General features: G+C 35.0%; 2 protein-coding genes across 4 annotated transcripts in view; one reads left to right on the top strand and one right to left on the bottom strand.

The window, feature by feature from the left end:
- The window catches only part of Cep85l (centrosomal protein 85 like), a 133,464-nt gene that overhangs the window by 55,106 nt on the left and 50,473 nt on the right, over window positions 1-27,885 (top strand). For all 3 annotated transcript variants that reach the window (XM_048353984.1, XM_048353983.1, XM_048353982.1), the window contains 2 exons: window positions 3,385-3,543; window positions 9,886-10,658. In XM_048353984.1, coding sequence (XP_048209941.1) covers window positions 9,960-10,658 — 699 coding nt within the window. In that variant the 5' untranslated portion in view covers window positions 3,385-3,543; window positions 9,886-9,959. The remainder of the gene's footprint in view (window positions 1-3,384; window positions 3,544-9,885; window positions 10,659-27,885) is intronic.
- Pln (phospholamban) lies at window positions 13,933-22,329 on the bottom strand. Its single transcript, XM_048353985.1, has 2 exons — window positions 21,992-22,329; window positions 13,933-15,322 (listed from the first exon to the last, which is right to left on the bottom strand). Exon 2 carries the CDS (start codon window positions 15,223-15,225, stop codon window positions 15,067-15,069), a length of 159 nt encoding a protein of 52 aa, XP_048209942.1. The 5' UTR covers window positions 15,226-15,322; window positions 21,992-22,329; the 3' UTR covers window positions 13,933-15,066.

Below are 27,885 nucleotides of genomic sequence, written 5' to 3'. Positions count from 1 at the left end.
GTAGAATACTTTCATCAGTGCTTTAATGTGGAAATATCTAACCAAATGAATTAGAATAAGTCCTATTCTTAGTCAGGTCTAGAATGTACAAAGTAGTTGCTCTGGACCTCAGAGGGGAAAAATGTCTGGCCAGTCTTTTTCAGTTTTGAGTTGATAATTTAAATGAAGATAGCCTTTAAGGCTGAATGTGTATTTTATACCTATAAAACTCAAACTTGAATTATAATTCATATTTAAAACTCAACTAATATTTATGTGACATGATTTTTGTTAAATGTTAATGTTGGGACTAATAGACATAGCTTGAGATCTAGTTTTGTTAATTTGGTTATTTATCTCAATTTTAATGTTGAGAATGACTACTCCTGAAATTGTAGTAAAATGAATTTTATGTACATGTTTGATATTTATCAGGGTTTTTGTTTTTTTTTTTCTTTTTCTGTGCTGAGGGTTGAACCTAGGGCTTCTTCACACTCTTGAGCTACATCCTCAGCCCTTTTGTTGTATTCTGCTTTTGAGATAGGATCTCATTAGCTTTGTAAGGGGGAGGGTTTTTTTTTTTTTTTTTTTTTTTTTTTTGCCAGTCCTGGGCCTTGGACTCAGGGCCTGAGCACTGTCCCTGGCTTCTTCCCGCTCAAGGCTAGCACTCTGCCACTTGAGCCACAGCGCCGCTTCTGGCCGTTTTCTGTATATGTGGTGCTGGGGAATTGAACCCAGGGCCTCATGTATACGAGGCAAGCGCTCTTGCCACTAGGCCATATCCCCAGCCCTGTAAGGGGGAGGTTTTGACCTCATGATTCTTACCCTCTTGACTCCCTGTCTAGTAGCTGTAGTAGCTGAGATGGTGTTTGCCTCTAGACGTGGTTTCGTTTGTCATTTTGTGGTCAGTAGATTTAAATTGGTATACTGATTTCAGTAATAGGTGATTGCTGATTCTATAAAGCTGCTTTGTTTCAAATCATGGCAAGTTTCAAATCATGACAAGTATATATAATGAGGATGGCATCCAGGGATGTCATTTGCCTTTTATGTAGATAGAATTGCAAACATAAGACACAAAGGAGAGGGGCTGGGAATAGGGCCTAGTGGCAAGAGTGCTTGCCTCGAATACATGAAGCCCTAGGTTTGATTCCTCAGCATCACATATATAGAAAAGGCCAGAAGTGGCACTGTGGCTCAAGTTGGCAGAGTGCTAGCCTTGAGCAAAAAGAAGCCAGGGACAGTGCTCAGGCCCTCAGTTGAAGCCCCAGGACTGGCCAAAAAAAAAAAAAAAAGAAAAAAAAAAAAGAAAAAAAAAGAAAACAACAACAAAGGAGACACTTAGTAAGTTATGTGATAACAAGTTGTTTTAAAGTAACTGTAATTCCTCTTCCTGTTCCTCCCCCCTCAATCTCCCCTCCCCCTGTTCTTCCTCTTATTTCTCCTCCTAGTTGTGGGCATTGGTCCTGAGGCTTGACCTCAGGGCCTGGGGCTGTCCATCAGGTTTTTTGCTCAAGGCAAAAATGGCATTTCCAGTTTTGATGTTTTTGGAGTTAAGAGTCTCAAACTTTCCTGCTTAGTTTGGCTTCCAACTGAGATCCTCAGATCTCAGCCTCCTGAATAGCTAGGATTACAGTCAGGAGCCACCAGGAGCCTGCTATTCCTATTAATTTTGAAAGGACTTTTTATTGAAACAAAAGCCTTAACTTCTTGCACAGTTTGTTAACTTCTATAGCCCCAATTTGAGAATCATTGCGTTAGATAGCCCTAGTACATCTAGGTGCATGTATGACTTTTATATTAAATTTAGCAGATTTAAAATTTTTCTGATTATTCTGTCATATATATCTATATGATTCATATATATTCTCTCTAATATATATACATATATATGTATATATATATATATTTACCTGTAACAAATAGTTGAGACTGGCACTGATCCATGGACACCCTGATCCATGTGGCCCTTATAATAGACAATAAAGAAGGAAGCTAAATAAAGTGATGGGTAAACAGAAAAGTTAAATAAAATGTCAAAATGAACAAAAATGAAAGTAAATATTCAGAGAACATTGGAAAAACATTGAGCTGAAACATTTAACTCAAAAAAGGACAAATTGAGCTAAGTAGGATGATGCTGTGTTTGTTAAATAGTGTAAAATTATATTGTAAGTGACTAGATTATAGTAGAAAATTTGTTCTATGATGAGCAAATTGTTTTTAGTGTTGTGTAATATAAATCGATTGGACTTTCCCTGTGCCCCACTTCCAAGCTAATGCTTTTGTTTGTAGTTATAGGTACTTATCAAACGTTTCAGAGCAGACAGCTAACATTTGAAGATAGGTAGACGTATTAACATTTAATTTTTTTATGCTGGTTAGTTGTACAATGAGTTGCCATTCAACAAAGCAGTTTAGGAATACAGTGTCACCTCTTTGAATTTAATTTTTAATTAAGACATGGTATATGTTTGAAAGTGCAGTCCCCAGAAATCAGAGTTCTTCAGCCAGAGGAAGGTGTTGAAAACATGGATTAATGGGTGTTAGAAATAGTTTATATAGATTTTATTACATATGGGGAGGGGAAGAAAGACTCTTTCATGTCCTGTTTTTTCACAAGATAAAAACATCTTTCCTTTTCTTATGTATTACACAGTACATCTGCATATTCCTGGATTTATTACATGTAATTTTGACCAAGAGTGGTAATAAAAATTTTAAAAATTATTATTTCATTCGTAGGCCAGTAATAGTGGCTCATGCTTGTGATTCTAGCTGCTCAGGAGGCAGACGTTTTTGGAGGATTTCAGTTCAAGATGAACTTGGGTAAAAAGTTCATGAGTCCTTATCTTGACCAATATAGCTGATGGTAAATTTCTTTACCATAAATGGGAGGCCCTATTTGAAAAATAACTAGAGCAAAAAGGCTGGATATGTGACTAAGCTGTAGCTGGCCTGCCTAGCAGTGCAAAGCCCTCAGTTCATACTATAGTACTGACAAAAATTAAAGTAAAAAGTTCATGGGCATTCCACAGCTCTGTTAATATGGAGAGGCTTTAATCAGTCCCATGTTATCAGCAGTTGTGTTTAAATTATGGTGTGATCTGCTGAGTGTTTAATTGCCTTAATTTTGTGAAACTATGCCTTCACCAAAGCAAATGTCACCCCAAAAGTTGAACTGAAATGATAAAATGAAAATTTTGTGTTTGTTGACAGATGCCATTTTTTAGAGGGGATTAGGTAGTGTTATGAGAAAAATGAAGCATCTGAAATACAGCTCTGAATCCAATGTATCCTGAGCAGTTCTGAATTCCCCTTAGCAGTGGTCTTCTTGGAACTATATTCCTGCAAATACTAAGGGGATACTGCAAGTGTGTTAATTGTACAAATTTTCCTTTACAGGCCCAGATTATTTATCAGCATGGTTACCTGGTAATGAATCATTGTGGCAGGCTACAACTGTTCCACCAAACCATCGAAATAATCGTATCAGGAGGCACAGTATAGCTTCTGACAGTGGAGACACGGGCATCGGCACTTCGTGCTCTGACAGTGTGGAAGGTAAGCTGAAATTGAGATGGAGGGTCTTGCTAATTTTTTGACCAGGTTGCCCTTGAACCATGATCCTCCTGATTTCTGCTTCCTGAGTACCTGGAATTACAATTGTGCCAGTATATAATGTTTGGAAAGCACGCCCCACCCCCCCGCCCCAGCACAGTTCATTCCATTTTGTTGATTAAGAGTGATCACCTCATCAGTGGTGCTATTAGAGGAGCAAGCTTGAACTACTAATCCTTTGAAAAATGTTACAGTTGTTTCCAATTTGGGGCTATTAGGAATAAACTTGCCATAAATGCACATGTACCAATGATGTGAAATGTATTTTTCTATCTCTGGGGTGGAGGCCCTGAAGAATCTTGTTCATTCCCTGGCCCATGCAATAGTTGTAAAGACTCCTTAATTTCCTCTGGTTTATGACAGTTTTTCATTCTTTCCTTGTTTTTCATAGTGTTAGTCATTTTGAGAACTGATTGGGTATTTTGTAGAATGTTACTTATATTACATTTGTTTGATGTTTTCTCATGATTAGACTGGGGTTATATGTTTACTTTTCTCTTGCTATAGAGTAGACTTGCTAGGTTTTATAGTAACTAAGTCCCTATAAGACACATGGCTGCCAACAATTCTCAACCCATTTTATTGGTAGTCTTTTTACTTGAACACCTGCAGCAAAACAATTTGTAATGAAAAGAAATCTAATTTATCTTTATTTTCTTTTATGCTTGGGTTTTGGTATTTAGCTAAGCAACCATTACCTAATTCAAGGTCCTTAAGATTTTCAACTTCTTTTTTTTCTGACAATTTCATATTGTATTTTGGTGTGTGGTCTGTTTGAAGTACTATTTGTGGATGATACCTGATACCAAGTTGGTATGTAGTTTAGTTATATTGCCAGGGTCTCTACAGCTCCCTTAGCTATTAATTTAGCATTTGTGACATGGACTCTTACGTATGTGAAATGGTAATTAATCTGTATTCTCACAACATTGTAATGTTCATTACCAGTTTTGAATTGTATGCCATAGTTGCCAAATAGTCTCTCTGCTTAGTTTCTTTTTTATACACTAATTATTTTGTGTGAAAAGTTTGATTGTTATATTTGTTATCTTGTATAGAATCCAAAGAAATTCTAGTAGTTCTTAGGTGAGCTTGGTAGTAAGGTTTTTCTAAAAATACATTTTGCCCTTAATCTTGAAATGTAGTTTCCCTGGAAAAACAGTTTTGACATGACAGGCTCAGCTCTTTGAGATACTACTGTACTATGTTGCGTTTTCCATCTACTGCTAAGGAACTGCCTGTCAATTTTGTTTTGTCTGTCTTTGCTCCATGGTCACTTAAAAAAAAATTAAGTAGTTACAAAAAGGAGTTACTATTTAGCAAAGCAGTTGACTTAAGAGCACCCTTTTCAGCATTCTCACCCATCCTTTCCAACCCTTCCCTTCCTACCCTTTTCTTAATTTTGTAGAATGTACACTGAATTCTTGATTCCATTCTCTACCTCTTCTCCTCTGTATTCATCTACCATTCACCCCTTTCAAATGCCAATTTCCTGTGTTTATTCTGGTGAACTTTGGCTTTGCCTTTCTAAGGAATTAAACTATTTGAGTTCTCATCTACTGTATTTCAGTTAATACATTTGCATAGCACCTAATGTATTTGTATGTAAGTTATAAGCTAATTCTAAGTTCCCCTCATATATAGGTATGAGGGAAAACATGAAATCTTTGTGTCTTCGTGCCTGACTTACTTGACTTAATTTTTTTTCATATCTTCCCTTTCCTTTACAATGATAGTATCATTATTTGTAATGGATGTGTAAAATTCCATTGTGTATACCACATTTTCTTGTTTATTGAAGGGCATCTGGGATAATTCCATACTTTAGCTATGGTGAATACTACTGTAATGAACATGGCTGTGCTGGTGGCTTTACCATTTCCTGGTTTCTGGAAATGCTGGATCACAGGGGAGTTCATTGTGTATTTTCTGAGGAACCTTTAAACTGCTTCCCAGGGTGGTTAAACAAATTTCTATTCCTACCAACAGTGTATTAGGGTTCCCTTTTGGCAACATCCTCATAAACACCTGTTAGTATTTTCTTGACAATGGCCATTCTAACTAGGGTGAAGCAGAATCTTTTGGTTTGCATTTCCTTAATGGCCTGAGATGTTGAACATTTCTTTATGTATTTATTGATGCTTCTAAGAAGACACTCTTTAGCTCATTAGCCCATTTAATTGGATTGTTGGTTCTTTAAGGGTTAATTTTTAAAGTTCACTGTATATTCAGGATATTAGGCCATTGATTTATAGCTGGCAAAAATCTTCTCCCATTCTGCAGGCTGTCTTTTTAGCTTGTTGGCTATGTCTTTTTCCATGCAGAAACTTTTTAGTTTGATGCAATCCCATTTATCAAGTCTTTCTTTAATTTGCTGTGCTTCTGGATTTTTATTCAGAAAGTAACTAACAGTGCCAAAGAGTCCTAATGTTTCTTCTTCTAATAGTTTCATGGTTTTAGGTCTTACACTGAAGTCTTTGATCCATTTTGAATTGATGGTGCAAGGTGCTAGATAAGGATATAGTTTCAGTTTTCTGCATGTAGCTACCCAGTGTTGTTGAAGAGGTTGTCTTTTCTTCCAGCCTATGATTTTGGCTCCCTTATTGAATATTAGATGGTTATAAGTCTATTGGTTTATTTCAAGGTCGTCTGTTGCATTGGTCTTCAGGCCTGTTTTTGTGCCAGTACCAAGCTGTTGTCATTACTGTAACTCTATAGTAGAGTTTGTGGTTTGGTCAGCACTACTTTTTTCTGCTAGAGATTGCTTTTGGGATTTTTTTTTGTGGTTTCATATGAATATTTGGATTGTTTTCTCTGTTTCTTTGAGGAATGATGTTGGGATTTTGGTGGACATTACATTTTGTAGATTGTTTTGGACAAAATCCAACATCTTTTTATCATAAAAGCTGTGGAGAAGCTAGGAATTCTTGTAACATTCCTCAACATAATAAAGGCTGCTTATGACAAATCTACAGCCAACAGTATACTTAGTGGTGAAAACCTAAAACCATATCCTCTGAAATCAGGAATGAGAGAGGTCCACTCTCTCACACTTGTGCAATAGTACTTATGTACCTAGCAAGAGCAATAAGGCAAGAGGAAGACATAAAGAAGATTGAAATAAGAAAGGAAGAAGTAAAGCTATATTTAAAGAAACCTATCCTCTAGATTCCTCTCCCAAGCTACTAGGGCTGATTAAAAAAATTGGTAAAGTAGCAGAGTGTGAATCACTTCACAAAAATCAATAGCTTATATCTATGGCAACAATGAGGAGATCAAGACTGAGGTCGGGAAAGCAAATTTATTTATAGTAGTTACAACCCCCCGCCCCCAAACCTAAGAATTAACCAAGGATATGTAGAACCTCTACACTGAAAACTATAATAATTTTAAGAAGGAAATCAAAGAAGACATATGAAGTAGATTGCCAATACTAATAGCATGAAAATGGCAATACTGCTCAATGCTTGCTTCTTCCCATTGTCTGGTGTTTTGTATTTTCTTTGATAAGCTTTAATCCTGTTCTGCAGCCGTGTAATATCCAATATTGTCTTCTCTAGCTAATGCAGTACCTTGTATTTATTCATTCATTATTATTTAGTGAAATTACCATTGAATTACTTTATTAAAAATATTAGTTTAACCCGGACATCTAAAATACTATTTGTTAAAACGAATTCTAGGAAACGGAAACATAGGTTATTTATGTTGTTGGTGATGGTGTTGGTGGTGTTTCTGTGTGCTTCTTTTTTTTTTCTTTTTCTGCTTTTTATGGAAGAGCAGTGAGAGAGCACAGAAAGGAAGGAGGAAGGGTGAACAAATACAATTATGGTATCCAGTATATACTGTGTGGAGAAAGAACTATGCAACTTGTAGGCAGGAATGGGAGGTAGAAATGGGAAAAGCAAAGGAAGGGGTGACAGTGTCCAAGAGAAATGTATGCATTACTTGATTTGTGAAATGGTAACCCCTCTGTACTTAATTCAATACAAAATTGTATTGAAATGTATTAGTATACATTAATTGTACAAAGGGGTTTCATTGTGATATTTTCATCCATACATATAATGTACTTTCATAAAATTTACCCCATCCACATTATTGTTCATTTTTAAAATTATATTTTATTATCTTTAAGTAGTTGTGCAAAGGAGTTACCATTATTATTTCTTTTCTTTATTTTCTGGTGCAGGTCCTAGGATTTGAACTCAGGGTCTGCGTGCTGTCCCTGAGTTTCTTTTGCTTAAGGTTAGTGTTCTACTACCTGAGCCATCTGGCTTTTTTGGTAGTTTAGTGGAGATAAGAGGCTCATAGACTTTATTTCCTGGGCTGGCTTTGAACTGAGATCCTCAGATCTTAGTCTCCTGAGTACCTAGAATTACAGGTGTGAATTGCTGGTGCCTGGCACCATTATTTCTAAATTTCCTATTCCTCTCCTTTTCACTGAATTACTTTATGCTCATTTCATGCCACTGTTCATGTTAGAATATTAAAAAACTTTGACCAAGTATGGGTCCACAAAATCCCAGCTATTCTAGAGGCTAGTGTGCAGATCTTGAGTTCAGGGCCAGGTGGGTAAAGTTAGGAATAGCTTATCTCCAAAATGAGATAACAAACAAAAAGACTAGGGGCACAGGTCAAATGGTAGACTATTTGTCTAGCCTATGTGCAGCTCTAGGTTCACTATCCAGTATGTGTGTGAAGGTGGAGGCTGGATGAGAAAAGAAAAGGGAAAACATTATCTCAAAATATATGAGGTACTTTGAAGTATTTGTTTTAAAAAAGGCAGAAGTTATATATGTTCAAAAATGTTCACCTCTCCCTGATATTATATATAGGATACCAACATGTGATGTGATGTGATCCTGATATTAACAGGAAAGAGAGAAAAGTGTCATGATAATATTTAAAACTTAATTGTTGTCCTTATGTTTTAGGCTGTTTTTAATTTGAAAAGTAAAATATAATATATGGCATTGGCTAATCTGTTAAACTGTTGGATTTTAAATCTGAATGCTTTGGTGTAGGGTTGTATAGTTTCCTGTTTATTATTTTGTAAGTGTAAAGGCTTTATCCCAAACAAGAACAAATTCCACAAAGGTGCCTATATGTAGAACCCATATAGACACACAAAAGCAGGAATTTCCTAAATACAGAATGGGTAGCCTTGTTCACTTTTCTTACAAGTCCTCCATCTATAATATCTTTCTATTTTCATATCTACATGAATAAGTAAGTTTGTTTTTTGCCAGTCCTGGGGCTTGAACTCAGGACCTGAGCACTGTTGTTGCCTTCTTTTTGCTCAAGGCTATAGCACTCTACCACTTGAGCCACAGTACCACTTCCAGCCTTTTCTATATATGTGGTGCTGAGGAATCGAACTCAGGGCTTTGTGCATATGAGGCAAGTAGTCTACCACTAGGCCATGTTCCCAGCCTCTAGATGAATAATTTTGTGCGAAAGTACAACAGGAATTTCATTTTCTGAAGTAGTCTCCTGGCTCATGCTCATCCAAATTTTCTCATAAATGAAATATATATCCTGAATCATCAGAATTTCTTTTTCCTACTGACTTCTTGTAAAATAATTTTAGAACATACTAGTAATAGTCATGTCTATTCTAGTACAATAGTCTGAAAGATCTAGATTAAGTATGAAAGATATAGTTTGTTCTCTCACAGATCCTTCAAAGACTTACTTATGTGATATGAAGGACAGATTAAGGCTATAGATATTCAGACATTTTGGAAGTAGAGGTTTACAAATTGGTGACTTAGTGAATGTTAGGCAAAAGATGGGAATTGAGGGTGACTCCAAATTTCTAGCCTGGGGTTGGTATCATTGGTGATGCCATTCATTGAGACTGGAAGCTTAGCAACTCCTCTGTCTCTGCAGTTAGTAGGGTGTACTGAAATGTTCATATTTGGCATAGACTTCCACAGTAGTGGAAAGACACTGAAAAATAACATTTTCTCATTGAGTTATGTCCGAGACTTCAGTGCTGTGCTGTAAGACCTCTCAATGGGGAGTAGACTTTTAACTGTATAATACTTTGATTAGATAACTATAAACTTGTTTTCAAATCATTTTTCATCATTACATGTACTTATGCAAGCATATTTAGAAATAACAGTTGAAAATGTTTGACTTGTCTCCTTGCTTAGAGGAAGTCCTGTGAGAAACATATGTGAAATCAGGTCCAGAGTTCTCTTGGCATTTTTGCCTTTTATCTCATTCTCTTTAATATGTTAAGTATAACCAATTTGACAATCTTGTGTCTTTCAGATCATTCAACCTCAAGTGGCACGTTATCTTTTAAGCCTAGTCGATCATTGGTTACTCTTCCCACTGCCCATGTGATGCCGTCTAACTCCAAACATCGGGAATCATTAGCACCAGGTGGCTCAAAATGGAGTACAAGCCTTATGCAAACTTTGGCAGACCACAGTAGAGGTGATCAGGACTCTTCTCTAGACATGAAAGATTTCCGGCCCCTTCGGAAATGGTCATCTTTATCCAGGCTCACTGCCCCAGACAGCTACAGCCAGGCCACCACTGCATACACAGACGAGCTGAAGAATGGTTTGGAAAAGACAGGGAGGGGCAAGGCTCTCACATCACAATTGAGGACTATTGGGCCTAGCTGCTTACATGATAGCATGGAGACGCTGAAGCTGGAAGACAAGGAAATAAATAAAAAACGGTCATCAACTCTGGACTGCAAGTATAAATTTGAGAGCTGTAACAAAGACGATTTTAGATCTTCTTCCTCTGCTCTTAGAAGACAGACCTTGGACATGACATACAGTGCCTTACCTGAGAGCAAGCCCATTATGACAGGCTCAGATGCATTTGAATCTCCAAAATACTTAATGCTTGGACAGCAGGCAGTAGGTGGAGTTCCCATTCAGCCTTCTGTGAGGACTCAGATGTGGCTAACAGAGCAGTTACGGACAAACCCTTTGGAAGGGAGAACTACAGAGGATTCTTACAGTTTAGCTCCTTGGCAACAACAGCAAATGGAGGAGTTTCGACCAGGAAGTGAAACCCCAGTACAAGTAAGGCCAAAACCTGGTGTTAGCGTCTCTCACCACCCTTACAGTGGTAGAGCCCAGTTACTCTTTGTGGTGTGCATAGGACAGTCATTGTGCTTTTTATTTTTTTTTTCTCCCACAAGTTAACCTGCTTATTATCACAAACTTGACTAATGTTGTATGAGTAAAACTAGCTCTTCTCGTTCTATCACAATTACTAACTGTCTGATTTTAACCTGTCGCTTAATTTCTCTGGGCCTTACTTGGTTCAACTGTAAAATGTAGAAGGTAGAAGTAAAGTCATTTGTAATATTTTGGTCATAATTTCTTCTCATTTAGGTTTTTAGTCCACTTTCACTTATTTGAATCTTGAGTGTCAAGATTTGGTAATCAGTTTAAGGAGATCTCTATATAGAAAGAGAAATAGTGTATCATATTCCCTAGTGGAAAAAACAGATAGCTGTATACATTTTTTGACGTGAAGGTATCTATTTCAAGACAATTTTCTTTTTTTTTTTTTTTTTTTTTTGGCCAGTCCTGGGCCTTGGACTCAGGGCCTGAGCACTGTCCCTGGCTTCTTCCCGCTCAAGGCTAGCACTCTGCCACTTGAGCCACAGCGCCGCTTCTGGCCGTTTTCTGTATATGTGGTGCTGGGGAATTGAACCTAGGGCCTCGTGTATTCGAGGCAGGCACTCTTGCCACTAGGCTATATCCCCAGCCCCTCAAGACAATTTTCTATTGCTCATTTGCACTGGCAAATCCATTTTCTGACATGAATCTTGTCATTTATTTTTTATTATCAAAATTTTATTAAACTAATTATAAAAAATTGAAAAATATGTCCAGAGTAAAAATGTTAAATTAATGTTGATTATTACTAAAAACAAAGTAATAAAATATAAAAAAGAAAGATGAAAGGACTGTAGTTAAAGAGAGATGAACTAGTGAAGATCTCTTGACAGACTTGTCTTTTTTTTTTTGGTCAGTCCTGGGGCTTGGACTCAGGGCCTGAGCATTGACCCTGACTTCTTATTTGCTCAAGGCTATCACTGTACGTCTTGAGCCACAGTGTCACTTCTGGCTTTTTTATGTATGTAGTGCTGAGGAATGGAAACTAGGGCTTCATGTATAGTTGGCAAGCACTCTACCACTAGGTCATATTCCTAGCCCCAGACTTGTCTGTTCTTTCTCTTACATTCCCTGGCATGTTTTAAATTCTGACTTGCAATAATTAGTGTGAAGAAAATGAGACTTGTGCCTTTTGGACTTGATCAATAAAAATATTGACACTTGGTAATTTAAAATATTTGGATATTTTATCTTACATAAGCAGTTTAATGACTTAAAGAACTTTACCTTTGTCTAACATGACTAGGAATGAAAGAATAACTAGAAGATGTTTTATGTACTTTACTGAGTTCTTTGAAAAGAAGTTTGCTTATTTTTGCATGTTGTTTGCCTTTAATATTTTTGTTTAGGTACGTTTTATTAGCATAAGTTAATTATACAGAGTTTAGTGTGATATTTTTATGCTGATACTATAGATGTGTGCATGATGCTCAACCTATGACATACTCATATTCATGTGTAAAAGTTATTAGGTTATTAATGTACTTGACTTACATTTTTAAATCAACTTTAACATATAATTTGGCATATAGTTTCTAGATATTTGAAAGTGTGCTGTTACTTGGCATATAAGCATATCTTTACGTGAAATTCCCATTATGCCTGAAGATTCAAAAACAAATGACAAGTAATCTGTTTTATGTTAGGCTGCCCTCTTGTGTTCATACTAGGAAATCTTGTAGACCCTTGCAACATCAAAACTACAATTAGAACAAGTCATTATCAAGCTAGTATATTTTATATGGAATTCAAGAACATTCATTATAATATAGATGATTCTAATTATCTTTATTAAACAGAGATTTTAACCAATTAAAATATAAAGGACACTAAAAATGTTATTTATGTATATTTTAGAATTTACACATTAAGATTAGAATATATACTCCACATAGGATATATTTGGACACTTCATATTTAAATATATAGCTTTCTTATGGTTTGCACTAATACATCATGATAAAGAGAATAGTTCAAAATGGTTTTTTGTTGTCTATTTTAATGTTTTATAATATTTGAAAATCTCACACATTAAAATTTCAATGAAAGACAGAAAAAACTTTTATTCTACCGAGAAAAACCCCTCACTTCAGAGTTAAATTAGTATTTTTTTTTTTTTTTTGGCCAGTCCTAGGTGGTGAACTCAGGGCCTGAGCACTATCCCTGTCTTCTTTTTTGCTCAAGGCTAGCACTCTGCCACTTGAGCCACAGTGCCACTTCTGGCCATTTTCTGTATATGTGGTGCTGAGGAATCGAACCCAGGGCCTCATGTATACGAGGCAAGCACTCTTGCCACTAGGCCCTAAATTAGTATTTTAATCAATGGCATGTTGTAATGAAAGGCATAGGACTTATCAGCTCAAATTTTCCACATGTTTGTAATGTTAGTGCAGTTACTTATAGAACACAGGTACTTTTTTGCACAGATAATTGTTAGACCAGTGGGTTAGTGTATCCTCTAGGATTTATAAGTTTTCTGGCTGTAATGGGATCTCTAGCCTTTAGGTGAACTGATGTTGGAGAAATCCCAGGTCGTGTGAAATCCTGATTACAGATACCCATGAACCAGAATGGTCGCCCTTTCCATCTCCATGACATCTGGTAATTCAGAGAATTGAGAAATAGTCTTTTTCAATGTCCAATTAGGACTATTTGTGTTAAAAACCAAGGTGGAATCAGCCAAGGTACCCTTCAGGATGAATGGAAAAAGAAGGTGGAAAATATCTGATCAATGCAGTACTATTCACACATAAAAGAAAATTATGTCATTTGCAGGAAAGGGGTTAGAACTGGTGATCATCATGTTGAGCCAAAGACACATATATTGCATGTATTTTTTTGTGTGTGAAATCAAGACCTAAAATATATATGGATGTATATGGTTTTGTATTATGAATGTGATTGTAGGATTAGTTTGGAGGGGACAAATGGAAGTAGGAAAGAGAATATTGGGGTGAATAATACAGGATTATATCATGTCTATATTTGAAGATAGTATAATGAAAACTACTAAGAACTAAAGGGCTGGAGAAAAGAGCAATGGAGGGAGTAATCTGATTAAACTTAAATATATAATACCATGTTGAAACTTTTTGTAGAATTAGTACATACTAATTTAAAAAAGAGACCAAGATCAGTATTGATGTTTCAGATTCTTTTTGTAATAGTATTTTTGGAATGTTTATTCCTTAGTAATTGAAATGTTAATACTTTATCTTGAATGTAAGCCACTTTGGACTTGGGTTACTTAAATTTTAGTGAACATATTTCTGAATTTTTTTTTTTTACTTCTGTTTTATTAGTTGTTAGAAGATGTTTAAAAATGACTGAAGGGAGATTGAAAATGTATTCAGTAAGAAAGAAATTATAGATTAGCACTTCTGGATATGTTATTGAGTTCACTGAAGCAGCCTACAATTGAGTGCTAATTATCTGGTAGATTCAGGAAAATAGCTATATTCTATTAAAATAATAGGACAAAATTTATTTAAAATACAATATAGGAATTAGTTAATATTTGGAGATATAATTCAAATGTTTGTTTCTCATAATGCTTGAGATAATATACTTTCTCACTGGAAATTTTTTGCTTCCTTGCCTACATTGGTTATGAGATTGGAATAGAAAACTTAAAAGATAGAGGATGACAAGTTAGGGAATTTGACCACAAGTTCACATCAGTCCTTTTTGACTTAAAAACATCACTTTATGTCACAGAAGGAAAGATTAATTTACTTATACTAGAAAGTTAACCTAGGATAGAAAAGGGAAACAATTTCACTTTTAAAATGTAGATTCTGATAAAAAGTAATTACCAAGACTTGCAAATAATAATAGTAAAAATAAATAAATATGAGAAGTGAATGGGTTACTTTAAAGGACACTTCATTTAAATTATTTGAGTACTTGGTGAAGACTTGAATACTTGCTATCAAGTAAGAGTTTTTAAAGTGCAACATAAATTATATTATCTCAATGAGTAAGATAATTATACATATAAAGTGAACTTATTACCAGTGCGGTTTCCAAATTAAAACTCTTACTTTTTCCTCAAAACATTTATGAAAGACATAAGCCACTTTGGGGAAATCAGAGGTTACATTTTCATGCACTTACAGTCATTGTATGGTTTGAAAATAAGCCCTTGTCATGTTTACAAGATCCAGGAGATGAATATATTTCTAACAATTTTTTTACAAGGAAAATTTTCTACTCAGGAAGTATGCTTTGTTTCCTCTCTTCAGGGGTGGCAGATTTTTAAGCTCATGTGGCAAGTTGCAGGTCTTGAGTCTGCTGCAGAACTTCAGAGAAGCATCACGATGATGCAGATTAGCAGGAGACATATTAAGATGAGACAGAAATTGACAAATAGGTTCTGGAGGTTTTGACGTGCTTGTTGAGGCATTTCAATAGTAGAGGCTCTTCTTATGGCAGAGCGAGTGAGGTACTGGACTTTCTCCATGATGCTGGGAACGTGGCAGGCTACAGTGCCAAGGTAGTCAAGAGAAAGATAAAAAGCTGGCAGCCAAATGTGAGATAACTGTCTTCTTTTAGTTTGCCTAGAATATAAAAATAGTCAATGGATTAGGCTTCTGAATAAGACAAAATTTCACACTAATCTGTTTTCCTCTACACTATTGGTATTTTATATCTTAACTTCAGAAGTTTCAGTAGTCTCTGTGTATGTACTTGCATATGTCTTTTCCTCATTTCTCCATTTTCCTATCTTTTCTTTGGTAGCACATATTACAGTCTCATTTATCTTGTGTTTAGGATGTAAGAACTTAACTCTTTGCCTTCCTCTAAATTGGCTGCAAGTATTGCTTGGTTGATGGTACAGCTTGAAAAAGTTTTTGATGTAAACATTAGTATTTTAATTGCTCCAGAGCTAATCTCCAGAGCTAAAAAAGAAATTCATCTAACCAATTATTCCTTTTTTCCCTGTAAATACTATATTTTATTGTCAATGTCAAGTACAGAAGGGTTACAGTTTCATATGTAAGGGAGTGAGTACATTTCTTATCCAACTTGTTACCTCCTCCCTCATTTTCCCTGTCCCCCCTATTTCCCTCTCCCTCCCATAAGTTGTACAGTTGGTTTACAACATATAGTTTTGTAAGTATTGCTGTTGTATTGGTTTGTCCTTTTATCCTTTGTCTCTCAATTTTGGTATTCCCTTTCCCTTCCCTAGTTCCAATATACGTATCTAACCAATTATTCTTGAATCTTGATTTCCTTCCCCAAATGAAATAACTAAGGAAGCTTAAATAATTAAATTTCTACCATCTGTTGTGCCCATCTATGATTTTATACTTCTGTGAAGTGTCACCTTATATAGCATTTCAACAAGCATTGATATTAAGTATTGAGCATTTGTCAGGCTTGGAAGTCATAGAGTTTATCATTATTGCATTATGTACCATGGACAGTTCCAGTTTACAGATGTGTGCTTCGTGTTTTGTGCCTTGCCTTCTGTCAAAGCTTCTACAACATAGTGGTACTATGGGGTCCAAACTTTTGATGATTAATAAAACAAAATAAAAGCATACATGAGACAATAGGTATAAATTTAAAATTCAGTATAAATTATCCAGGGATAATTGATATTAACACTTGGAGACATCTTAATTTTTATCAGAATACTTCTGTACCAATTTTTAAATAAAACTTAAAAATGGAGTATAAAGCCATAGTTAACCCAGAGATAATGGTGATGAAGATGTGGGTATATTTGTGTGAAGATTCAGGGCTATTTATGTAGTCTCAAGTTTTAAAAGTATTTTGGTGGTACTGGGTTTGAGCTCAAAGCTTCATAGTTGCTAGACAGGTACTCTATCATGTAAACCATGCTTCCAGCCTTTTTTGGTTATTTTTGAGATGAGATCTTGCTGTTTTTCTGGAGTGGCGTGAACCACAGTGTTTCTATTTATACTTTTTTCCTTAGCAGGAATAACAGCTATATACTAGTATATCCAGCTTTTTCTTCTTTGCTGGAGATAGTCTTGAGAACTTTCCTGCCTGAGAAGGCCTAGAACTGTGGCCCTCTTGATCTTAGCCTCCCACATAATGTGTGTGTTGGGGGGGAAACAGGCATATTATCACCATGTTCAGCTATTGGCTGAACTTTTGTCTGGCTGGCCTCCAACCATGAGCCTCTCCATCTCCATCTCCTGAGTAGCTAGGATTCTAAGTGAGAGCCACCACTACTGGCATGAATATTACCTTGAGAAAAGTAAAACATGGAAAAGGAGAAGCCAGCCATTCATCATGAAGGGTAAAGCGTTTGCAGTACTCATCCATAACCTGATTGTGATGATTGGTGCTTCATGAAACATGTCATGTTTATGCCATTCCACTTAAGGACTTTGCCCTTTGTACATGCTGTCTTGTTTTACCTGGAATCCCTCCTCCCCCCACACCTGGTCACTTCATTGCCTTTTGTTTCTCTGTCTGGTAAAATCCAGTTGATCCTTAGGGCCACGTTTAAATATTGTTTCTTGATAGTATTAGTCATTAAAGTAGATCTGGTTATCAACTCTGCTGTGTTTTGGTATGCCTTTAGTGTGACCATATCCAGCTGTCAGGCTGAATGTCCCTAAGTGGTTTTAGTTTATGGACCAAAGGAATAGAATGTTCACTTGTCTTAGTACTACTCAATGCAGAATTGGCACCATGTGATTAACACAGTAAAGTTGAATGAGATTTTTTTTAAATCACTAAACATTTCCTATTACAAATGAGAAAATTCTTAGATAATTGACTTAAGTTCATGGTGTCTTCACTAACACATTAACATGAAGTAGACTTTGTACAAATGGCCATTTGGTATTTGTGAAATAGAAAGAGGCAGGCCCCAAAACATTGATTATACCACTGAAAGTATAATTAGTATACTTTCACCATGATCTTTTAACAGCTTTGTGTTATTGAAAATAAATTGAATATGACAGACCAGACCAATGACAGTGACCTTTTTCTTGTCGTACTTGAAAGGCACAATTCTGAAATATAGTCATTTTATAATTTTATTCTAAAACTATTTTACATGGAGAAATGCTAGTGGTATGCACTTAATTTTTTTAGGTTTGATTTATTTTATAGTGATAGAATCTGAACTACATTGAATCTTAATTCTGATGGACTAGTCAGTCAGCTATACTTTATACATAGAAGGTGAAGCTTCCTATCAGATATATCAGAATGAAAAGCTGTGTGTGAAAACAACACACTCCTATTTTTGGAGTTGTGTATCACCTTAACTATATCATAATTTATGTCATGTTGTCAGGTGTTTATCATTTTTTCCTTTGACCTGACCAACACCCTACATGCTTAGGAATTCTGTTGTCATTGTTCTTTGTCCTTTATTACAGTCAGTTTTTAATAGAGTAATACTTAGTAGAGGGTAGAGACATAATTTTATTGTTATGTAATCTGATCTTTTTAGAGCATTATTTTAGGATAATGAGAAGTATTATTTAGATAGTCTAACCTTGAGTCTTGCTTTGCCAGCTGCGGACATTAAGATTATTCCATCATTTTTTTGAAAAGGATGACAATGTGTTCATAGCAGGTATAAGAGGAATATTCATTTGTAGGTAAACTTAAAAAGTAATTCTTTAGTAAGGCCCTAGTATCAGAGTATTGAAAGATATTTGATGGGAGATCAAAGGCAGCAAGATACCTACAGTGTTAGTTAAATGTTTGTGGGATCCAGGATCACTCTAATTTTTGAAAGGATGGGAAGAACATAACTAAGACTTTTTTTATTTTTGTGGGATTTATAAAGCCTCTTTCATCTTTTGCTCAAAGTCAAATTGAAAAGAAAAAAGTCAAATTCAAGAAAGTATTATTTTTGAAGTGATATTAAAAAATTAAAAAGCAAAGATTTTTTTGAGCAAAGATTGTGTGCCATCATTAGGCAACTCATTTTATAGAAGGTACCAGGTATTTTACTGCAGGAATCTTCACTGTGTCTGCCATGAGGTTTGTTTCACCCGTAAGATCCTATGCATTCTTGTTCAAAAAAAGTCTAAACAAGCTTTATAAAGTTTTGATGTCCAAACTTGTTACTAAGTAATCAACAACTTATTATGTTGTATAGGCTTGAGGAGTAGTCATCACCTATAAAAGAAGACACTTTCCATGCTTTCTGAATTTCAAATTTTGGAGGTATTACCTTAGAGACATTCTTGGGTTTCTTTGTAGATTTTAGAATTCTGTTTTTAGAATTCTAGTTTTGCTTTTTTTAAACATGGGCACTAAATAGCTTATCAGTGTTCTTAATCTGCACAGTACGCATTACCAAATAAACACATAAAAATGAAGCCTTGGTTAGGAATCCATCCAGTACACTGACAGTCTAAAACTTATTAACGACTAATTCAAATAATAAGCACCTCACAGTCTCTATTTTTTCCACTTATTTAGTATAGAAGGTTAGATAGAACTCTACAGATGTAGTTTGAATAAGCAAGACTTTTATTTTTTAGGATCATTAGGAGTTTTAAATTATTTTTCTGCTACTAATTGCTATTCCCAAGATAAACCAGAAATGCTTGTGTATGTATCTTTTTTCACGTGTTGAAATAAATTAGGACAGTTTTTCATCATTTTATAACCTATTTGTTTCTAAAAATTTATGTGATAACTTTTCTATAAACATTGTCTAGTTTTAATCTTGGAAGTTCTATTTGAAGTTACTTTGTGGCAACATTCTAGAATGCTTAGTACAGACAGGATGTGTGAAGAAATCGTTTTCAGCTGCTTCCAACTGGGTGTGGTCAGAACTGTGTAAACATGAATATGGGTATATTCTTAAATCCTGAATTGGTCTTACAGTGTAATGTCTTGGCTTTAAATTTCGGTTTAAACAACAGCACAGATTTTTTTTTTTCTTCAAAATTGGTACATGGCTGTTGCTACTATCCTTGGAGACTTGTCTATTTCTAATGATTTTAAAACTATTTATTTGTATTACAGTATTCTTTCTAGTCTTTTGAGTGTTCTTCTTAGTCTATTTTTTTTGCTATTTTAGAGCAGATATGGGGAAGAGTTCTGGGGAAGTCTTAAGGAAAACTATAATTTAACAAAGCTCTTTAATTTGAGTGGTCTGTCAACTTTGTTGAAAGCCATGAAAGTGGATGGAGATGGAGTACATCTTACACAGCACTAGAGGGCCTCAGTTGACTGTCAGTGTACTGGGTGGAACCTACACCAAGGCTTCATTTTCATGTGTTATCTGGTAATGCATGCTTCAGACCTCTGGGATAAGAGCACTGACAAGTTATTTCTGTTCATGTTCAGAGACAATATCTTAGCTATAGATGGCATTTGATTCTCAACCCCCATATTTACTTTTTTGCTTATATAACCACCATGTGGAAATGCATATTTCAGACAAAAATTAGTCATTTTCATAGATTAAAGACCAATCAAGATTTTTGTTTAAGCACTTTGAAACAAATTTGTATATTTAAATGGTAGAATGAGGGATTAGAAATAAAATTGATGGAACACGAGAACTTAATATGGGAGCAGGCAAAGTGAGGTTTTTATGGAAAGTTATAAGGAGAACTTACTCTGGACTTTTTTTGGAAACAAACTAAGTAAATTATAGAGGTAATTATAAAACAAGCTAAATAATAAGGGACCTTAATTATATTGATGTGACATGGTATTGTTTAAAATTTATGTGATTATTTTGAATTTTTCAAATTAATTGTTTAATAACTGACGCTATCTTTATTTGAAAAGGCTGATTGTATAGAAATGAAATTGGTTTAAATTTGTGTTCTCTAAATTTGCCTTATAAAATGCCATTTATAATATTAAATATTTTAGTTTCCTTTGTCAATGTTCTCCTTTATTTTTAAAAACTATTTTGGCATAAAAATGCATATGTGCTTTAAGTTTTAAGACCTAGGCTTCTGCAGAGGTCCTATTTGTGTCATCTTGAAGCATTCTCCTGCTTGTGTGATATTGTTTCCTAAATTGTGAAGTTGAGGTTCTGTGCCAGAGAGTTAAGATCAAAGAAAATATTTATGTATGCAAATGTATTTAGAAAATTGCTCTTAAGAAAGTTTTTCTTCACCTCTTGTATCTAGGGTTGGTAATAAATATATCATCTCATAATTATTTCCAGTTAAAGTTTTAATACATTATGTACTTAAATTACATAATAAATTCCATGAAACATTTAATATATTTTATACAATAAATTTTATTGTTTTTTTCAAATACGAATGCAAATATTCTGATATTTCTAAGCATTTGGATTTATAAAAATATTTTACACAAATATTCTGCTACCTATAATCAGTGAGAGCAAGAAATAATGTATATTTATAACCCAAATACCATTTAATTTATGCAAACATGCTGTCTCTAATCAATTAATGAGATTAAGAAATTGCATGCATATTAATATTTAGTCAAATGTAGTTATTTTGCTTTATGTCCTTAAGTATTGTTAAGGTAATTTTCATTTGTGAATATTAGGAAATGACAGTAGTAACTCCTTAGTAGTAGACAACTGTACTAGTTCTTTGACAACTTCTTAAATTAACAATCTGGCCTGCATATTTTTTCTATTCAATTTAACTTGACAATTCTTTTAGCATTTAATCTTAAAGTGCATGTCTTTGAAAACAAAAATACTACTTAAATGTCACCTTCAAATACATATGAACTAGTTCAGACATAATATTTGGCACTGTGGCATTATGTTTAAAATTTTAAATATAGTTAGACAGTTGTGTGATTTTAGTAAACTGGATACAATGTTTAATTGAAGGTAACTTTAGTAACAAAATTTCTTTCTTAGAAGTTGTCTACTTTGTAGCATGTGATAATGAAAGTCTGATGAAAAACTCTTAACTTCTCCCCATTGAAAGGACTCAAAAGCACTGAAGTTGTAAAATGTAATCTGATGGACATTTTAATAAGCAGAAATATGCGCAATTGGAAAGTTTCTAAATTAACACAAATTCCTATTTGAAAAACAAAATATGAAAATAATGTTAAAATAACAAACCCATAACCAGGATCTATGACCCAGATGATACAGGTTAAGCTCATTTTTACTGTCACAAAATGGATAAGCTAGAAATTAAGGATGTTACTTTTTAACTTTGAACTGAAGTTTAGAATATGTGTTTAAAACAAAAAACTTGAGTAAGTCTGAATTGTAGAAAATAAGAATTTCCAAAATTAGGAGTCTGTCTTACCTTAGCTTCTGTGTTCATCACAATGAAAGGTTTTCAAGTTGTGTGGAGTCTTGCTTAGCTGGGAAGTTTTCTGAATCTTAGCAGGTTTATGCAAACAGTTGCTGTAGGTGAAGTAGAAAAACTAGGGAGGTCTCTATGATGTCACACAGGAATTCTGAAGTTATGATTGGTTAACCATAGTTATAACAACCAAACTTTAGAACTTCACTACTAAACTCTAGAATTTCATTTTTCCTCCTTTAGGTGTGCAAAGGTCATTAACACTTTGTGCCTTCCTTTTTAGTTTTATTTTTAAAAGTATTTGGGAGATGAAAGAAAAAAGCTTGGGGTAGATAGAAATTGTTCCTTAAAGATTTCCTTAGAGGCAATTGTATCCTGATGTTAAAGAGCTAAAATGATTGCTGTAGTAGAAATTTTAACAGAGAATAAGGATCCAGGTTTATGTGAAAGGACTTTTTGACTGCGTTGCTAATTTTGCTTTGGTACTGGAGTCTGTAGCAAGATAAATTTGTTTTAACTGAATCAGATTTTATACCCTTTCTTGTCTTATATTGTTTGTCTGGTGTTTATCTGTATATTGAAGGAAAATGTGTGAGAAAACCATTCTAATAACTCAGGTTAACAAACTGTCTTATAAAATGAGAAGTAAGGAATGTATTTAATCTCTATTTTCTTCTGTTTAACCATATATTATGAGTAACCCCACATTTAAATTATGTATTGTCCCAAGAAAAATATTAATCCATAAATTTAAGAGTGTTTAGTAGCTGCATAAAATCACCATAAAATTCTAATGAATTTTATCAAGCAGACCCAGTATCAGCAAAAAGAATGTTGCAGATTCTGAGTTATTTGCATGATAGTAGGCTTCACTAACATAATGTTTTAGTATTCCTAAAACATCAGTAAGTGGAATGATATATTGAACTTTCTGGAATAGTTTATACAGAAATGAGGAGTCATTTTACAACTCAAGCATCAGTCTCATGTTTCCTATTTGCGTAGCATTTTATTTTTAATTAAATTTACTTAAACCACTGCACTTGCAAATACTAATTTTTAACTTTTTTTTATTTTGGAAAAGCTACTTGTGTTTGTAGCAAAGTAAACGTAGCTTGCTTCACTTTCCTGTGTAGCGGCAGCTGCTATGTGTCCTTAAATGGAGATGATCTTGGCTTCTTCCAAAGAAAGATACAGTGCTTCTCTTCAGCTGATCTTGTGTTATTTAAAGAATCATTTTTAAAACCAACTGAAAAAATATTTTAGCAAAGATCCTCTGTAAACATTGCTAAGGGAAAGCTTACAACTTAAAATAAGTTGCAAATTAACTCTTAACACTGCTCAGTGCTTTACAACCATTTTTTCCCTTTCGACTGAAAAGACCCTTACATAATAAGACCTTTACAATTGTCAGTGACGCTTGGTAATATGAAACCTTAGTAGCTTAGAGTAATTTGAAGAAGATAATAACACTGTTAAAGGACAGACTGAAAATTCCTGATAAAATTAGCATACTAGAGGGTAAAATAAAATTCAGATATAGCTTTCATAAAATTGCACATATAAAGGAAGAAATTCTTAAAATGGAGATACATTATTTGGACATATTATTTGGGATTATTTGGACATTGTATTTTTGAAATACCCAACTTGTCAAATTATATATTCACTTGAAAATGAAGCTTGGGGAATACATTATCATAGTAGAAATAGTTGTAAGAATATGGAGTTGGTAATACTTAGTTGGGTAAACTAGGGAACTGTCATACCCTGAACAAAATACTTCCTAGCTATCTCAAGTTTACAGTCTCACTTAAGTACATAGGCACACATACATATCTTAGAAAGCTACTTTATATGTCAGAGTTGGAAAATGGAAATAAAAAAATTACTTTTTAGATTTGTTGAGGACAAGCACCTCCTGGGTTTCCCCCTTTTCTTCTTTGGGTTGACTGGTAATGGCGATGGTGATTCTATGTGTAAACTGTGGGAAGTGTTAAGTTTTAGTTTTACCTTAATTCTGTAGACAAAGTTTTTGAAGAGGAGCATTAATAAATTACTCAGGATTTCTCAACAATTACTTAAGTAGAAGCTGGAAAACTACAAATGTTTTTGTCTGTCTTCATTTGGAATCATCCTATTTATTGCACCCACTTTTGGAGTTAACCTTATCCAAGTTACTTCTCCAAAGTGCCGATAAATCTATGGAATGATATTGTTGTTGAGAGGGTTTACAATGACATGAAATATATGTAGTGATTATTAAATATTTACAACACTGTCTGTTTGGTATTTTTTTTTCTCTTTCCCTGGAGAGGGTGGATCTTTAGCCTGTGGGGCTTGGATAGAATGCAGAGATTCTTGGATCTTGAAAAGGAAAACAATTACATCTTTATTTTCAAGAAGTCCCAAATGAAACTTAGCACTCTTTTCAGTTTTGACTGTAAACTACAAACTACAAAAAGGGTTTACCATACATTTAACGGTGAATTTAGAAATCTCAGATAATTTCACATGTGAAATCTTGTGGGTTTCACATCCATGGAATCAACCAACAGCAGATTGAAAATATTTGAAACAAATTGTATCTATACTGAACATGTACAGAGTTGTCTTGTTATTATTTCCCTGAATAATATGGTATAACAATGACATTTGTATTATATAGAGAGATGATCTGCAGTATTTTGGGAAGATGTAAGTCTTACGCAAATATGTCATTTTATAGAAGGGACTTGAGCATCTGCAAATGTTGGAATTTGAGACTAGGGTCCTACAGATACCAACAGACTATTGTGACTATTGCAGTTAACTTGAAATACTGTATAATGCATCATTGCCTTGAAATCACCACAAGACCTGCCTGTAGATAATAATGTATTAATTACACACATTACTACACTGAGAATTTAGTTTTTTATACAAATTCAGTGTATTTCCTTGCTCATCTTTTTTTTAAGTGTTAGAGTAGTTTAAAATTTGTACACTTACTACAAAGATAATGGTGTTATTACACATTCAATACCCATTTCCACATATTGTTAACATCCTACATTAATATGGCATGTTTGTCCCAACAGTTGCACCAGTGTTACTATGTATTTTACTTAAAATTTTTATTGAGTTCAGATTTCTTTCCTTAATGACTTTTTTCTGTAACAGGATAGAATTTAAGATAACACTGAAATTACTAGTTAGAAATCATGTCTCTTTCAGCCTCAATTAACTGTGACAATTTCTCAGACCTTCCTATTTTGACAGTACTGGTGGTTCTGAAGATATTATGTAGAATGTCCCCCAAATGTATTTTTCTGTTGGTTAGGCTGGGTAATTTGTTTGGATACGAAGACCAGAGAGGTGTTGGTTGTATTACTTCACCAAGGCAGGAGCTGTTAATAGGACTAATCACCGTTGAGCATCTGACTGAAATGTCATTTGATTTTTCTCCTACAAAGTTACTCTTTTCTCCTTTTCCAAACTTTACTCTTTGGAGTGTAGAATAGAGAAAATTTCCTCATCCATTGCTAAGTCCAGGGCTGAGGTTTCTATAACAAAAGAGAGATTAACAGAGAAAAGCACACAAATTTAAGTTTTATATGATATAGAAACTTTCTTAAGGAAATGAAGATCCATGGAAACAGGTCAAATGTTGGATTGTCATAGAAAAGTATGACTGGGCAAAGGAGTTAGGATCTGATAATAAACTGAAGGGAGCTGAACCTGTTGGTTCAGATTGTCTTTCTCTTGTGTCTTCAGGGATAATAAGGCTTTGCTTTTTCTCTGGGAATAGGGAGAGGCTCTCTACAATGGAAGGAAGGGTAGAAGGTCAAGAGTGATTTCATAGGTTATGTGATGTGCTTCATGGGAAATGAGTGAGAAGAAGGTAAAAGTGGCTTTACTGCTTCTGTTCTCACATCCAACATGACTTTGCCCTGCACCCTTTCCTAAGTCATTATACACAGACTACATTTGTACTCCATTATCTGAAGTGTGTAGTAGCTACAAAATGTACTTAGAATCCTTATTTTATGTATATAAAAGCATTCTGAGACCAGTAGTAGTCACCAGTTCCCAAAAGGACTTGTCATACCAAAATAATTTTTGTATTAAGGGTATTTCTACAGTTATGTGAGATAGCCCTTTTTTGAAAGAGACTGAGTGTTTCACTGGGCTAAAATCCAACCTGTTTAGCTTTGTATTTTAGGCCTTGCCTTCCTTGTCTATTATCACATTCCTTTGTATCCTGTGCTCTGCCTCTGTACAGCTTCATGTGACCCCATGGAAAGGTCGCTGCTCTATTTTAAGCCTGGGTACTTTTTGTAGGAATGTCCTACCAACCGTCATTCTCATCACAGTGCTGTGTCAATTTATCTTTTCTGTGACACTTTCCCTGCTTTATGCCGAACAGCTTTACATGTCATCATCATTGTTGTTATCATCTGTCTCCTTGTTTGTGATCAGCCTAGACTACAAGGTCTTTGAAAGAGCCAATTCAATAACTCACATTACCACTATGTTTTGCCTCCTTCTCCTCTTCCTTTTTCTCTTCTTTATTCTCCTCTTCCCTCTCCTTCCTCCTCCTTTTCTCATTTGACAGAGACTCTTGCTATGGAATCTCAGGCTCCCTCAAACTAGTAGTCTTCCTGCCTCTGCCTCTTGAGGACTGGTGTTAACAGTTTTGTGCCACCATGCCCAGCCACTTTTTTATTTGTAGTGCAGTTGTGTCTCATAGACCTGGCCCGTAGTGACTTTTAATACCTATTGAGTAAAGAGTTGAATAAAGTGATAAAGTGGGGATAGAGAAAGATTTTGTAAGTTATTCTGCAGATATATTAGGGGGAGTTCAGTTATCCTGTTTTTTTTTTTTTTTTGGCCAGTCCTGGGCCTTGGACTCAGGGCCTGAGCACTGTCCCTGGCTTCTTCCCGCTCAAGGCTAGCACTCTGCCACTTGAGCCACAGCACCACTTCTGGCCGTTTTCTGTATATGTGGTGCTGGGGAATCGAACCTAGGGCCTCGTGTATCCGAGGCAGGCACTCTTGCCACTAGGCTATATCCCCAGCCCCAGTTATCCTGTTTTAAAGCTTATTGTAGGAAGGAAAAGAATGTGAAGAATTTTTTTTTGCTGGTCATGAGGCTTGAACTTGGGCTGTGGGTGCTATCTCTGAGCTCTTTTGCTCAGAGCTAGTGCTGCTCTGCCACTTTGAGCCACAGCTCCACGTTAAGTTTTTGAGTGGTTAATTGGAGATAAGAGTCTCACCAGGATTTTTCTGTCTGGGCTGGCTTTGATTTACAATCCTCAGATCTTAGCCTCCTGAGTAGCTAGGATTACAGGCATGAACTACTGGTGCCTGGCTAGTAATTTACATTCCTAAGAAAGGAGAAGAATAACCAAGTAAGTATTTGTGCTGGAAGGTAAGAGGAAAGGAAGGGCAGGGTATGGTGGCTTACCCCTTCAATCACAACTTCTTGGGGGTTGGAGATAGAAAGGAACATAGTTTGAGGCCAGCCAGGACAAACCATTAGTGATACTTCCTGTCTTAACCAATAAACAAGCTTATGATCCTGGCTCCATGAAATAGCCTATGTAACTGGATGGAAGTTTCAAGCCGGCCCTAGGCAAAGAAGTAAAACGCTACAGAAAGAACTTGCCTAATTATTAGAAAGGAAGATGACAGAACTAAAATCAAAATAAGAAAGGGAAATAATCATACTGTGAAAACAAAATATAGCAAGAGAGCCCTTCAGCTCTCCAGATGTCTACTTCAGACGTATGTCATGTGTGTATATGTCTAATGCATATTTATTATGATCCTATATATGTTTTATTCCCCCAAAATCAATAACTAAATTAAGAATTGGGCACTTAACAGAAAATTTTTGAGAGGAGATATAT

This window comes from Perognathus longimembris, chromosome 9 (genome assembly GCF_023159225.1).
Source record: "Perognathus longimembris pacificus isolate PPM17 chromosome 9, ASM2315922v1, whole genome shotgun sequence".
In the NCBI taxonomy this organism is placed as follows: Eukaryota; Metazoa; Chordata; class Mammalia; order Rodentia; family Heteromyidae; genus Perognathus; species Perognathus longimembris.
The sequence above is the reverse complement of the archived record's forward strand: the minus strand, read 5'-3'. Positions and strand labels throughout refer to the sequence as shown.